General features: G+C 39.7%; 1 protein-coding gene across 2 annotated transcripts in view; it reads right to left on the bottom strand.

Annotated features, from left to right (window-relative positions):
* The window catches only part of igsf3 (immunoglobulin superfamily, member 3), a 309,832-nt gene that overhangs the window by 86,948 nt on the left and 207,270 nt on the right, over nt 1–15,614 (bottom strand). For both annotated transcript variants that reach the window (XM_061971185.2, XM_061971186.2), the window contains exon 5: nt 12,053–12,460. In XM_061971185.2, coding sequence (XP_061827169.1) covers nt 12,053–12,460 — 408 coding nt within the window. The remainder of the gene's footprint in view (nt 1–12,052; nt 12,461–15,614) is intronic.

The raw sequence follows: 15,614 nt of genomic DNA, 5'->3' as shown, positions 1-15,614 counted from the left end.
CCTACACTCTGTCCTCCTCCTGTCTGGGCCTGCTGTGTGTGTGTGTGTGTGTGTGTGTGTGTGTGTGTGTGTGTGTGTGTGTGTGTGTGTGTGTGTGTGTGTGTGTGTGTGTGTGTGGTACACATATCATCAATTTCCACACTTCTATTAGCCCCGGGTCCAGTGGACTCGGACATCTTATATGTATGTAGGGGGGGTGTATGTTCATTAAATATGTATTCTGATATATGTTCTTCACAGAAAATGAGCCAAAGCCAGTGAGTCACAGTTTGAAAAATTAATTAATTGTATCATTTTTCTTTTAATAAAAATATTAAAACAGGTCCCACAGACCCGAACACCACACCATAATATACACCTCTATAAGAGCAAACAAACTGCATTTTGTTGTATCTTATGTAGACTTATCACTGGAGGACGAGGCTAAACTAGAATAAGGAAGTGCTTAGTAAAGTTTATGAAGTGTAAATGGAAGCGCTTTATAGCAGACAGTAAGCAGGAAATTAAGTAGTCGGATAAGAGTTTAAGCACAAATAAAATAACAACAACTGTTAATGCAGGATATGTAAATAGGGTAGATCGATCTATAAATTGGTTGTGTAGACATTAGGGGTAATATTAGAATATGGTCAATAATAAAGTGCAAAAATGAAAGGATTTAAATGAGCAGTAAATAGTAGTTTTTGTGTAGTTGTTGTCAAACAATTGTAAAAAGAGAATAAGGAACTAGTTTAAATATTATGTTGGTATTGAAATGTTAATATAACTATAAATACGCTGGACATTTTACAGTTAATACATGTAATCAGTATCAGTATTGGCCGATCTTAATCATGAATGATCGGTATAGAAATGGGCAGTATTGTGTGCTGCATAAAATTGCAGCCCACTGTACCTCCAGGGTGGTTAGCTGAATCACCACAGAATTTAGTGCACACTTTTAGGGGATTGTCGAGCACATCTCTGTAAAATTTTAGCAAAATTGGTTAAAATACATGGCCGCCACCAAGCAAAGTTAAAGTTAAAGTACCGTATTTTTCGGACTATAAGTCGCAGTTTTTTTCAAAGTTTGGCCGGGCTCCAGTGTGACTTATTTATGTTTTTTTCCTTCCTTATAATGCATTTTCGGCAGGTATGACTTATACTCCGGTGCGACTTACACTCCGAAAAATACGGTACCCATGATTGTCACACACACACTAGGTGTGGCGAAATTATTCTCTGCATTTGACCCATCACCCTTGATCACCCTTGGGAATCATTTTTGGTGATTTAACCCCCAATTCTAACCCTTGATGCTGAGTGCCAAGCAGGGAGGTAATGGGTCCCATTTTTATAGTCTTTGGTATGACTCGGCCGGGGATTGAACTCACGACCTACCGATCTCAGGGCGGACACTCTAACCACAATGTCTCTGATTTGAGAAAAGTAGGTGGGTGAAAAATAAGAACATTCGAGTAAAATGTCACAGATAAACTGAGCTAGGAGAAAAAATGTTAATTACTGATATTTGTGTCTTTGTTGCTCATTTTATACAGAGATTTATACATGCAAACCTGTAGAGGTGGGAATCTTTGGGCACCTCAAAATTCGATTATGATTATGATTCAGGAGCTATGATTCGATTACAAATCGATTATTGATGCATCTTTAATTTATGTAGATTGATGCAGTATTACATTTCTGTTCCGTTCCACCAAATAAACGTTTATCAACTTTAAAAATATAACTCATTTGGAATAAGAAACAGTTAAATTAATTCCCACATTTATTAAATTAATGAACCTATGGTCCAAAACTGGACCATAAGTGCCAGATAGTAAAGGAATTGGTCGGATCTCTCGGTGAGCCAAATTTTACAACTGTCTGCATTACTTTATTTACAATAAATACATCAATTATCGACGTTTACTAATCGATTCGATAATCTTCCATGTCCGAATTGCATTGCATCTAAAAATTGATTATTTCCCCCACCTCTACAAACCAACAGATGGCGCTAAGTGACTTATCGCTCAGAACGTTTTAAGACAGTGGTGAATCAAACCGTCTGCAAGGTAGGGATGTAATGATATAAACATGTACCAAAATTACCACAGTTATTATTATCACGGTAATGTCAACATTTGCTCAAAAAGTATTTATACACACACTGTTAAAACATTTTACATGTTTTGTGTTACTTATGCTTCACTGTTTTAGTCTTAGTATTTGATCTGTTTTAATGGCTAAGCTTTTGTTTTTTTTAATATTGATTTTAACCGTATCACTTTAAGATTCATTTTAATAAAAAGTGCATAACAAAATAAATCTATTATCAATAATTATTTCTGGCGGCCGTTGTGGCGCCCTACTCTGTTCAGCAGTCCTTGAACACACCGTTAAGACACCTCTGTCTCGTATTCCTCTGAGTATAGAAGGATCACTCTGTATTAGGAGAGCACAGCTTGTAGGTTCAATTAGCACAATTGAATATCTTAGTTGCTCAGACAGTAAAAAGTTTATATCATTTTAGATTGGGGTATGTCGTTTCTTAATTGGGAAAGGCGTTGATGTCTCTTGTTTTCATTTTAGCATTTAAGCTAGCTATCGTAGATGTCAGTCTGAGTTTTTTAAAGAGCAGTTATGAATCAAGGTTTTCTTATCATTTAAAATTGACACAGTAATACTAACAGTCGGGGGTTTTACTTTACTAAATGCTGCGAAATATGATTGCATTTTTCATTGCAATTTAGGAGTTATTTTATTGACATTGAATGATGACATGATATTTTTAAAATATTAAAAAATATTTTTCCAAAAACAGGTCTTCAAAAACAGGCAGCGTCTTGTATTCCATTGTGGTAAATACAGGAACAGTGACTTTTCGTATTTACATGACAAATAACTATGTTGAAATGTTACAAAGCAACCTGACTATAGTCCAGTTCCCAGAATCTATAAATTATATTTTTCTAAGCAAGGGGTGTCAAACTCATTTTAAGATCGGGGGCCACATGGAGAAAAATCTACTCCCAAGTGGGCCGGACTGGTAAAATCACGGCACTATAACTTAAGAATAAAGACAACTTCAGATTGTTTTCTTTGTTTAAAAATAGAACAAGCACATTCTGAAAATTTACAAATCATAATTAATGTTTTTTGGGTTTTTTTACACTTACATGGTGCGGTTAATAGTATTCGATCTATTTGTCGTTATTTATACTTTCTGAATAAATTATGGGATAATGTTCATCAGTCAACTCATTGGTGTTTATTTTCAATTTATCAAGATAAAAAAAATAGGTAACACTTTAGTATTGGGAACATATTCAAAGTAACAAAGACTTAATTAAGAGTTATTTGGACACTAGCGTAACATATTGTAAGTAACCAAGACTTAATTTAGAGTTATCTGGTTAGGGTTAGGGTTGTTGTATAATAAGGCCATGCAGAATAAGGCATTAATAAGTCCTTAATAATGACTGATTAAGAGCCAACATGTTACTAATTTGCATGTTAATAAGCAACTAATTAATGGTGAATATGTTCCCCATACTAAAGTGTTAACAAAAAATAATATCAAAATCAAATTACAGGATGTTATTTATGTAGTTTGGTAATTTTCCTCGACTGGCGCACTAAAATGTGTTTTTTTTTTTACATATGTAGCATCATCTACAAAGATACAAAGAATTGCTTTTGCGACATCTAGTGGACACATTTAGAACAGCGGTGTATTTCATTCAAAAATGTTGGCTCTTTTTCATACTTAGCAAAGTCATCCCGCGAGCCGGATAAAACCTGTTCGCGGGCCTGACCACAACAGTTCAATCAATCAATCAATCAATGAATCAATCAATGTTTATTTATATAGCCCTAAATCACAAAAGTCTCAAAGGGCTGTACAAGCCACAACGACATCCTCGGTACAGAGCCACATAAGGGACGTCGATGTGAATGATTATGAGAAACCGCATATGTGGGTAACCCCCCCTCTCTAGGGGAGACCGAAAGCAATGGATGTCGAATGACATAATATTGTGAAAGAACAGTCCTTAGTGGATCTAACATAGTAGTGAGAGTCCAGTCCATAGTGGGGCCAGCAGGAGACCATCCCGAGCGGAGACGGGTCAGCAGCACAGAGATGTCCCCAACCGATGCACAGGCGAGCGGTCCACCCCAGGTCCCAACTCTGGACAGCCAGCACTTCATCCATGGTCACCAGTTCATCCACAACAGTCATCCATGTCTTTATGGACCTTGCTTTGTGCACTGGTGCACAGTCATGCTAGAAGAGAAAATGGGCCCGCTCTAAACTGTTCCCATAAGGTTGGGAGCATGGAATTGTCCAAAATGTTTTGCTATCCTGGAGCATTCAAAGTTCCTTTCACTGGAACTAAGTGGCCAAGCTCAACTCCTGCAAAAAAACGACCCCACACCATAATTCCTCCTCCACCAAATTTCACACTCTGCATAATACAGTCCGAAATGTACCGTTCTCCTGGCAAAATCCAAACCCAGACTCATCCATCAGATTAGTCAGGCCCGCGGGCCGTACGTTTGACACCCATGTTCCAGGCACTCGTCGAGCTACATAATTATTGCGTTAAGTGCAGTATGTACAGGAAGTGTATGAAGACACATTTACAGCATGTTGGAACACATTTCTGCACGCGAGCATTTCTGAATGTGTTTCACTCACGGCCAGAGCGTGCCTGAAGATTAACAGCGATGCAAAGAAAACACAAGGGAGAGATTTCCTTTAAGCACCAGTGTTCGATCTCCACCCATCTCCTCGCAGAGTCTAAACTATGCTCATTAAGGCTAAAAATGTTCACTTATTGCCACACATTAGGATGGATTGCGATACATAAACAATCCGACTTCCAAGTCTTGGCTATTTCAATAAATGTAAAATGAGGAACTATGAGTCACTATGTAGGTTTTCTTTTTCTCCCTTAGTGTCACCGCTTGCCTTCTTTCTGTCTCAGCCATCCTACCAAAGTCCTTCAGGCTGTGTAATCAATGGCTTTCATTCTAGTCCACTTGACCACCGCTGTAAAAGCTAGCCTGGGGTGTTGTTATTTTCTCACTGACAAAAAAAACAACCTTGCACTGACATTTTTACTGAAAGATTTCTCAGGGTAAAAAAAATGACTTGTCGTTTTGTTTACTTAGAAAAAGAAAACCGCAGAGGGGGTGCGGGTGATTCTAACATTAGCCGTGAGCTAGATACCACTGCCTTTAGATACAGGGGAACATGTTTAACTCGACAATCCTCGGATTGACTAAGACTAACGGATGTCGACATAACCGAAAATAGCCAATGCTCGTACATTTACCATAGACATACAGAGCAACTATATTGAGCAACTATATCGCCACAAGTATTTGGCCACCTGCCTTGACTCACATATGAACTTGAAGTGCCATCCCATTCCTAACCCATAGGGTTCAATATGATGTCGGTCTACCTTTTGCAGCTATTACAGCTTCAACTCTTCTGGGAAGGCTGTCCACAAGGTTGCGAAGTGTGTTTATAGGAATTTTCCACCATTCTTCCAAAAGCGCATTGGTGAGGTCACACACTGATGTTGGTCGAGAAGGCCTTCTATGGGGCTCAGGTCAGGACTCTGTGCAGGCCAGTCAAGTTCATCCACACCAGACTCTGTCATCCACGTCTTTATGGACCTTGCTTTGTGCACTGGTGCACTGTCATGTTGGAAGAGGAAGGGGACCGCTCCAAACTGTTCCCACAAGGTTGGGAGCATGGAATAGTACAAATTATTTTGGTATCCTGGAGCATTCATAGTTCCTTTCACTGGAACTAAAGGGCAAAGCCCAACTACTGAAAAACAACCCCACACCATAATTCCTCCTTCACCAAATTTAAAACTTGTCACAATGCAGTTCGAAATGTACTGATTGCAAGATGGAAAAGCGTGATTCATCACTCCAGAGAACGCGTCTCCAATGATCTAGAGTGGACGTGCTTTACACCACTGCATCCGCCGCTTTGCATTGGACTTGGTGATGTATGGCTTAGATGCATCTGCTCGGCCATGGAAACCCATTCCATGAAGCTCTCTGCGTACTGTACGTGGGCTAATTGGAAGGTCACATGAAGTTTGGAGCTCTATAGCAACTGACTGTGCAGAAAGTCTTTGCACTATGCGCTTCAGCATCCGCTGACCCCTCTTGGTCAGTTTATGTGGTCTACCACTTTGTAGCTGAGTTGCTGTTGTTCCCAAACTCTTCCATTTTCTTATAATAAATCCGACAGATGACTTTGGAATATTTAGGAGCGAGGAAATTTCACGACTGGATTTGTTGCACATTCTTTCACAAATGTTTGTAGAAACAGTCTCCATGCCTAAGTGCTTGATTTTATACACCTGTGGCCGGGCTATGTGATTAGGACACCTGATTCTGATCATTTGGATGGGTGGCCAAATACTTTTGGCAATATAGTGTAGTGTACCGTTTACCTCCATATGTACACAATTTAAATGGGATGTATTTTGTTGTGGAAAGCGAATCGAAAAGAGCTGTGGAGTCTACCATAAAATAATAAATTGTTTGTTCCTTTGCTTGTTTTTATTGATTGTGACAAACACAAATACACGTGAGCGATAATTCCGACGTTGATAATACAACACGTGTCGACAGACACTGAACTTTTTTTTTTTTTAATAGAAAAGACCCTAGTGGAGCTTAAATTTTATGTCGACCATAAAATTATGATATCAACCATAATACCATATCAACATGGTTTTCACTATACGGTGCATCCAGGAAAGTATTTACAACGCTTCACTTTTTTTACATTTTGTTATGTTACAGCCTTGTTTTCTAAATGAAATACAATTATGTTGTCCTCAAAATTCCACAGACAATATACCCCATAATGACATTTTTTTTTTTTTGGCTCAACAAAATATTGAGCAAAGGCTATGAATACTTATGTACACGCAATTTGTTAGTGTTTTTTTTAAATTTTTTATACAATTACAAAAACATTTGCACATTGTCATTATTGGGTATTGTGTGTAGAATTTTGAGGACACAAATTAATGTATTCAATTTTGAATAAGGCTGTAACATGACAACATGTGGAAAAAGTGAAGCGCAGATGCACTTTAAATAGGTTCCACAACCGACAGTGGTGATAATTTACAACTGATATGACATTTGCATGCTAAAAATGACAACTTTCCAACTTTAATGACACATGATAAAACATTTACGAGTCGTATAGTTTTATTGCCAGTGCAGAAATTAGCAGCTAGCTAGCTGTTAGCTGACAAGCATCTACGTGTTATGAATAGTGGCTTTTTATTGGCTATCATTTTACCTTTGCACTCTGGTGACATTTAATGTTAAAAAAAATACAACTTTAACTAACATAATTGTCATTAAAACTAATAATTTAAAGTATTTTATTGTTTCAACAAGTTATTACTTTTACAGTTAAAATGCTACTACTACTAATTATTTCAGACATTGCAAAATGTGGTGAATTAATGGAAAAGAAAGTTTGAACATTTTGAAAAGTATTCATTATTGACAACTAAGAAAATGTGAGCTTTTGCATAAGATTGTTTGAGAAATGTAAACACTTTCGTAACATACCATTTTGCAGCATTTTGCCACTCGTGTCGCTTTAAGGTAAAATATACCCGTTAAAACTCAAAATTTAACCAATAATTTGGATTAACTATCCATATTATCCTAGCGCTAGTGTCAACTAGGGTTGTATGGTATACCGGTATTAGTATAGTATCGCAATACTAATGAATCATATTCAGTACTATAACGCCTCTGAAAAATACCGGTCCCTCAAACCCCCCGTCGTGTCATTGCTGGTTTACGAGCAGACGAGGATGTTCGGCAGTGCACAATCACAGAGTACTTACAAGCAGACACAGTGTGTGGACAGAAAAAGGAAAACGGACGCATTTTGGCTTAAAAACTAACAATAAAGGTGAAGTTATAACACTGAAATGCCCACCGGAAGAGGTGCTTTAAGACATAGCTAACTAACTAGCGGCTAAAGTTAATCCGCCGTCGGCAGTGTTTTAGCTACTTCTAAATCACTAATCCTCGCCTCTATGGCGACAAATAAAGTACGTTTCTTACAAGTATCATCCCTGCAGGACGAGGAATAGCTAAACATGTTTCACTACACACCGTAGCTCACCGGCGTCAAAATGTAAACAAACGCCATGGGTGGATCTACACCTAATATCCACTGTAATGGTACTTGCTGTAATGATACCAAGTACAGGAGTGTATCTAGTCAATACTACCATGATTATGTCGAATATTTTTTGGCATCACAACATCTTCTTTCGTTTTTTGATTTATTTATATTATGTTTATAAACTCAGGAAATATGTCCCTGGACACATGAGGACTTTGAATATGACCAATGTATGATCCTGTAACTACTTGGTATCGGACAGATACCCAAAGTTGTGGTATCATCCAAAACTAATGTAAAGCATCCAAACAACAGAACAATAATTGATTATTACATTTTCATAGAAGTGTAGATATAACATGTTAAAAGAGAAAGTAAGCAGATATTAACAGTAAATGAGCAAGTAGATTAATAATTCATTTTCTACCACTTGTCCTTAATAATTTTGACAAAATAATAGAATGGAAAATGACACAATATGTTACTGCATATGTCAGCAGCTAAATTAGGAGCCTTTGTTTGTTTACTTACTACTAAAAGACAAGTTGTCTTGTATGTTCACTATTTTATTTAAGGCCAAACTTGCAATAAGAAACATATGTTTAATGTACCCTAAGATTTTGTGTTAAAATAAAGTCAATAATGCAATTTTTTGTGGTCCCCTTTATTTAGAAAAGTATCGAAAAGTACCGGAAAATATGGAAATAATTTAGGTACCGGTACCAAAATATTGGTATCGGGACAACACTAGTGTCAACTAATGCTAATCGTACCAAATCATTTTGGGTGAATTCCCAACTTATAACATTATGTGAGAAATCTAAGTGTTCCTGAAAAGATCCTTGCAATGATCATGTACATACAAATAGTGTATGTAGTGTCAACAGTACAGTAAATGAAAAGACATCTGATACACATGCAATAAAATAACTAAATTAAATACGTAACACAAGTCTAGTCATTATGTATGAAAACAATATATTACATTTGAAACCAATCCAATGGTATAAGCAAGCTGCTGTACCACACAGTTTCACTACGGCAACAACATTAACAACCCCAAAAAAAGAGTCTCCCAGTGGGCATCTTTCTCTTATGCCTTTCAGAGCTTTTGTTAGCAGGGAGCGTGAGTCCATTAGGAGGCTGTGAATTCAATTAAGGTACAGTGACCATATATAATATCTGCAGCATTAGACTGTCAATCGATTTAAGGTTCAAGTCACGGACTCAAGCCAGACCTAGAGACTAGGCTGTGCTGAGTAGGCCAGGTCAGAAAAGAAAGGACAATATTATTTTATATTTTTCTCGGGGTTAAAAAATGAATCAAACTGTAGGGGTTTGGATCCTATAATACGTTTTGGGAGCGAGAAACCCATAAAGCAAAACAAATAGGAGATCAAATACAACACACAAGAAAATGACCGTCACAGGACAGCACACAGTTCTAATCTACAAATATGGACAAGAAGAAGGAGGCATGATGTCAAGGAGAGAAACTCGGGGTCTAGATAAAAACACCTTTTTTTTTTTTTTTTACTTCAAGCTAATGTTTCTGCCGAGAACTAACAAATAGCCACTTAAAAAAACGGACATCTCCGCTTTGCAGTGACACTGATTTAATCCCTGGGTTGTGCTCCAGTGGTTTTTCAGTTTAACTCTGTAATGACTGACTGAGACTGTGGTACTGAATTTCCATTCTAACCATTCTAATTAATCTGTGCATAAGTGTGTGTGTGTGTGTGTGTGTGTGTGTGTGTGTGTGTGTGTGTGTGTGTGTGTGTGTGTGTGTGTGTGTGTGTGTGTGTGTGTGTGTGTGTGTGTGTCACTGCTGCACACCAGACTTGAGGAGAGGGCAGGTGGTGTGACAGGGTGTCCTAATAGTTTTTACCCCCAAGGCAGAACATGAATAAACCATGGAGTAGGCCTACTGTACTCTATGTGGACATAAGTAATGGGACACATGGTGCATCCACCAACACTGCAACTTTTGGCTCGACTGAAGCCTGGTGTATACTCTCGTGTCGCGTAGCTTGCGTAGGAGACAATGTTGTCGTCCCTAAATGGTAAATGGGTTATACTTGTATAGCCCTTTTCTACCTTCAAGGTACTCAAAGCGCTTTGACACTATTTCCACATTCACCCATTCACACACACATTCACACACTGATGGCGGGAGCTGCCGTGCAAGGCCCTAACCACGACCCATCAGGAGCAAGGGTGAAGTGTCTTGCTCAAGGAAACAACGGATGTGACGAAGTTGGTAGAAGGTGGGGATTGAACCAGGAACCCACAGGTTGCTGGCACGGCCACTCTCCCAACAGGCCCCTACCCTGCGTAGCCTACGTGCACCTCCCATAAGTCCTAGGTTCGCGTCGCCGGCTACGCAGAATACAGAGCTATCATTTGGTCAGTTTTTGCCGTGGAGGGTCCCTGATGATGTGGTCCTGATGGCTTCATCTGGCCAGGATCTTCAGCTCTCACTGGATCGGTTCGCAGTCGAGTGTGAAGCGACTGGGATGGGAATAAGCACCTCCAAGTCCGAGTCCATGGTTCTCACCCGGAAAAGGGTGGGGGAGGAGATCTTGCCCCAACGGGGAGGAGTTCAAGTACCTCGGAGTCTCGTTCATGAGTGAGGGAAGAGTGGATCGTGAGATCGACAGGCGGCGGCTTCAGTAATGCGGACGCTGTATCGATCCGTTGTGGTTACAAAGGAGCTGAGCCGGAAGGCAAAGCTCTCAATTTACCGGTCGATCTACCTTCCCATCCTCACCTGTGGTTTTGGGTAATGACCGAAAGGACAAGATCACGGGTACAAACAGCCGGGTGGCGGGGCTCTCCCTTAGAGATAGGGTGAGAAGCTCTGTCATTCGGGGGGAGTGCAAAGTAAGGCCGCTGCTCCTCCACATTGAGAGGAGCCAGATGAGGTGGTTCGGGCATCTGATCAGGATGCCACCCGAATGCCTCCATAGGGAGGTGTTTAGGGCACTAGAGACTATGTCTCCCGGTTGGCCCGGGAACGCTTCGGGATCCCCTGGGAGGAGCTGGACGAAGTGGCTGGAGAGAGGTAAGTCTGGGCTTCCCCACGCAAACTGCAAAACTAGATGTTTCGTAATCGCTCGACATACATCGCGGACAATAACTGATAGTCTATGTTGCCAGTCCAAATGCATTCGCTGTTTTCCGAAGTCTTCCCCCGAGTAATACAAAGTAAACTACCTTTTTCATCACATCCACGGGAGCCCGCATTCTTGTTGTTTCCCCTTCGACAAATAAAGTTTTTTGGTAAATAGAATCTCAGCTGACCTGGACACCCAAAAGTTCTCTTGTCATTTGTCTGGCGCAGCACACTCATTGACAAACATATCCCACCAGGCTGACGTTCTTCAAAGCCTTATCCAAAACCGTCGCTCAACTTTGCTGTGTTGCCGTCTGAGATGTAGCGTATCCTTCTCTTAAGGTATTCATGTGTGGTTTCTACAAGCACACATACAAGTAGAAGTAGGAGAAACACGGGCATGTCGGGATGATTCGCCTCCGTCTTTCTAGTGTTTACCTCTGAGTGGAAACCGGTTGTTATGAAGCTGGCTGTGGCGCGTTCTTTCTGACGTCACTTCCTCTCCGAACTTCATTTAAAAATGATCAATGAGTCCATACCGAGCTAAGAGCCAAAGATTCAAGAAATAGACGGCACACTTACCCGTGTAAAAAAATATCCAAGGAGGGGAACCTTAAACGATGGGTTAGTGTGGCTGACACAGGGTTTAGGCTAAATAGTTATTTGTTTAAGGAGTTGTCCGGCTTAATATATGCCGAAGAAACACTGGTCTAAACAAACAAAAAACATGAAGCGGAGCAGTTCAGACTTACCAACAGTTTTGACTGTGATAGTCTCCGTGGCAGACTTCTCTCCAATCTTCCCCCAGGTATGCTCCGGTTCAGTTCCCGTTTTAAACCACTCTGTCACAGTGCAGACGTACAAGCCCTCATCGTCAGGCAAGGCGTTGTACACGGAGAGCATGAACGTGTCAGCCCCCAGCCTCTCCACACGTATATCGCCGTAGCTGGCGCGCTCTTTGTAGGCGTCGCTGTGCCGCACGGTGCCATCCCGATCCAAAGAGGCTAGCTCCAGGGCCAGACCGTCTCCCTGCTTGTCAGTCACCTGCCAGACCACAGACAGTGGGCCTGTAGTGGAGTGGACCAAGCAAGTCATTTGCACCATGTTGCCCTCCAGGACCTCGGAAGAGTTGCTTGATAACAACACGGTGATGTTGCTCTCTGCAAGGAAACAGAATAAAAAATACAGTTCAGGAAAATGTGAACGCTATGCGGACCAAACAGAGCGGTGTTAAAATCACAGCAAAAAGCATGCAGTAATGGTAAATGGTAAATGGGTTATACTTGTATAGTGCTGTTCTACCTCAAAGCACTTTGACACCATTTCCACATTCACCCATTCACATACACATTCACACACTGATGGAGATAGCTGCCATGCAAGGTGCTAACCAAGACCCATCAGGAGCAAGTGTGAATTGTCTCGCTCAAGGACACAACGGACGTGACTAGGATGGTAGAAGCTGGGGATTGAACCAGGAACCCCCAAGTTGGTGGCACGGCCACTCTCCCAACCGCGCCACGCCGTCCCGAGCCGTAATCTGAGGGTTCTAAGCCGAGGATGTCATTGTGGCTTGTGCAGCCCTTTGAGACACTCATGATTTAGGGCTATATAAATACACTTTGATTGATTGATTGATGGTAATGAGCTTTATTTGGCTAAGTGGAGGAGCTAGCATCAGAGTTGCTGGTTTCAACCATTAAGTTGGGTTAAGTAATATGTCAAAATATAACTTTAAAAATATATTTTGGAAGCTCTTTGTGACATTGAAGCTTGGAAATATAGCAAAATATAAAAATACCCTATGTAGTCAACCCAGCAGAAGGTGTTTTTTGGGGGGTTTGGAATATTTGAGTCGAATAATGATGCAACCTGTCATAAAGGCTGTCCAATTAAGTCCTTACTTAATGCATAACCCTCACCTCCCAGGGAGTGGAACAAGGGGATGGGTCAAATGCAGAAGGTAATTTCACCACACCTAGTGTGTGTGTGAGACTATCAGTAGTACTTTAACTTTAACATATTGTGTGGCCCTCGACTGGGGTTGTGCAATATAGATGATACAAAATATAAACGTGGCTGGCGATAGAGCTTTTAATAACATCGTCATATCTTGATAATGCATGTTGATGACAAATTCTAGCTGTGTCCCACAAAATTGACAGCAAGTAATTGACAAGTAAACAAACACGTCTTTAACTAGCATTTAATATCCCTCAACAGGGCAAAGCCACTTCTAAGTCAGTGATTCTCGCCTCAATGGTGAATCCAAGGAGTACTTGGTATTGGATCGATACCCAAATTTGTAGTATTGCCAAAAATGTATGTAAAGTACCCAAACAACAGAAGAATGAGTGCTTAGTACATTTTAGAAGTGTAGATAGAACCATGCTACAATAGAAGTAACCAGGTATTAAGAGTAAATAAGCAAGTAGAATAAAAATAGTTTTGAGAAAATAACAACTGGAAATCACAATATGTTACGACATACGTCAGCAACTCAATTAGAAGCCTTTGTAATTATTAAGAATAATAACCATATGTGTGAATGCTTTGGAGCATTCACATATGGTTATTAGTCTTCTTCTTCTCCAGATTTTGGCGCGTTCTACCTTCCACAATTTTCACCCGTTTCAAACCGTTCCAACTTCAAACTGTTCAGCCTATTCGGGAAGTCGGGCTTTCCCTTTAAAAATTCAAAAAATTCCCAGATTCCCCAGAATTACAGGTTTTCCAGGACATTTTTCCCATTTAAAATGAATTGGGCATTTTTCAAACTTTCACTATTTCCACATTTTTCGACCTATTCAAACCATTCCACCTTCAACACATTCCACCATTCTGGAAACTCAAACTATCATTTTTCCAAGTTCCTGCTTTTCCAAAGCCCTGTTTCCACCCTTTTTTCTGGCGACTACTCTTTCCACATTTTTCAACGCATTTCAACCGTTTCACCGTCCAAACATTCCTCTTAATCAGGACAAAAAACTAAGTTGTTTTTTGAACTGGAAAAATTCCTTATTTTCCTAAAATTCCAGGAATTCCGTAATACCATTTCTCAATTGAACATCCTGGACATTCAAACTACCCTTTTTCCACATTCAACAGATTTCCAGGAATTCCCGTTTTTTGGTAACCTATTTCCACCCTTAAGTTTGACTACTCCTTTCACATTTTTCAAACCATTTCAACCGTTCAACCGTCAAAACACTCCTCATATTCAGGACAAAAACCAGGTTGGTGATGGAACTAGAAAAAATTCTGGTTTTCCCGAAATTCCAGGAATTTCGCAATTAAAAACGGTTACTAATTCAACATTTCTTGACCGATTCAAACAATTCCAACACCAACCAATTCAGCTCATTCAGGACATTCATGCTCCTAACCATTTTTTTTTTTTTAAATCCAATTTTTCCCAAAATTCCCAAATTTTCAGGAAGTTCCCATTGAAATGAATGGGACACTTTTTCAAGTTTCACAATTCCCACAATTTTTAGCCAATTCAAACCATTCCAACATTAACACATTCCACTCATCCTGGACATTCAAACTAACACATTTCAACGTTCCAAACCAAAATCCGGTTTCCCTGGAAATTCAAACTCTTCAACATTCAAACCATTCCAACATTCTAACTATTTCTGCGTTTAAACAATTTCAACATTCATCCTACGTTCAATTAGCATTCCAGTTCAACATCAGCTCTTCAACAGTCAAACCATTCCAACATTTAAACTATTCCTACATTTATACTACATTCTGTCAGCATTTCAGTTCAACTTCAGCATTGGAGCATTCACACGCAATTCCTTCAGGAATTGCCTCTTCTAGTTATCCATTATTATCTATGATCATTTATATACCAAATAATATACCGGAATATATAACGTTATCGCAGGAACCTGCAATACATATTGCAATATAGATTTTAGGCTGTAGCGGCCATTTCTACCCTCTACTTAACCTCATAGTTAAGTGAAATTGCGCTTCACGCAACCTGCACAACTAATATTAAAATATATAATTGCAATCTTAAATCCAACTAGAGAGAATATAATACAAAAAGGTGCAAACATAAACATTACAGCACAACAAATTGGGCAACAAAAAGAGCAACTTCTTTGAAGCAAGTGGAATGATCTCTAACAATATCTTGGGGAACAACAGTCAAAATGTACAATTTGTGTATTCAAGACTTTAGGCCTACCATAGCATAGGGTCACTATAGCTGCTGGCAGAAAGAGTTACAAATGTTGTTATGAAGTTAAAATGTGATTCTGAGGCCCCGTTTACAAAAAGCCGGGTAAGGTTATC

The sequence above is a fragment of the Nerophis lumbriciformis genome, linkage group LG13 (genome assembly GCF_033978685.3).
Source record: "Nerophis lumbriciformis linkage group LG13, RoL_Nlum_v2.1, whole genome shotgun sequence".
NCBI lineage: Eukaryota > Metazoa > Chordata > Actinopteri > Syngnathiformes > Syngnathidae > Nerophis > Nerophis lumbriciformis.
Note: the sequence above shows the minus strand (reverse complement) of the source record. Positions and strands in the feature narration are given on the sequence as shown.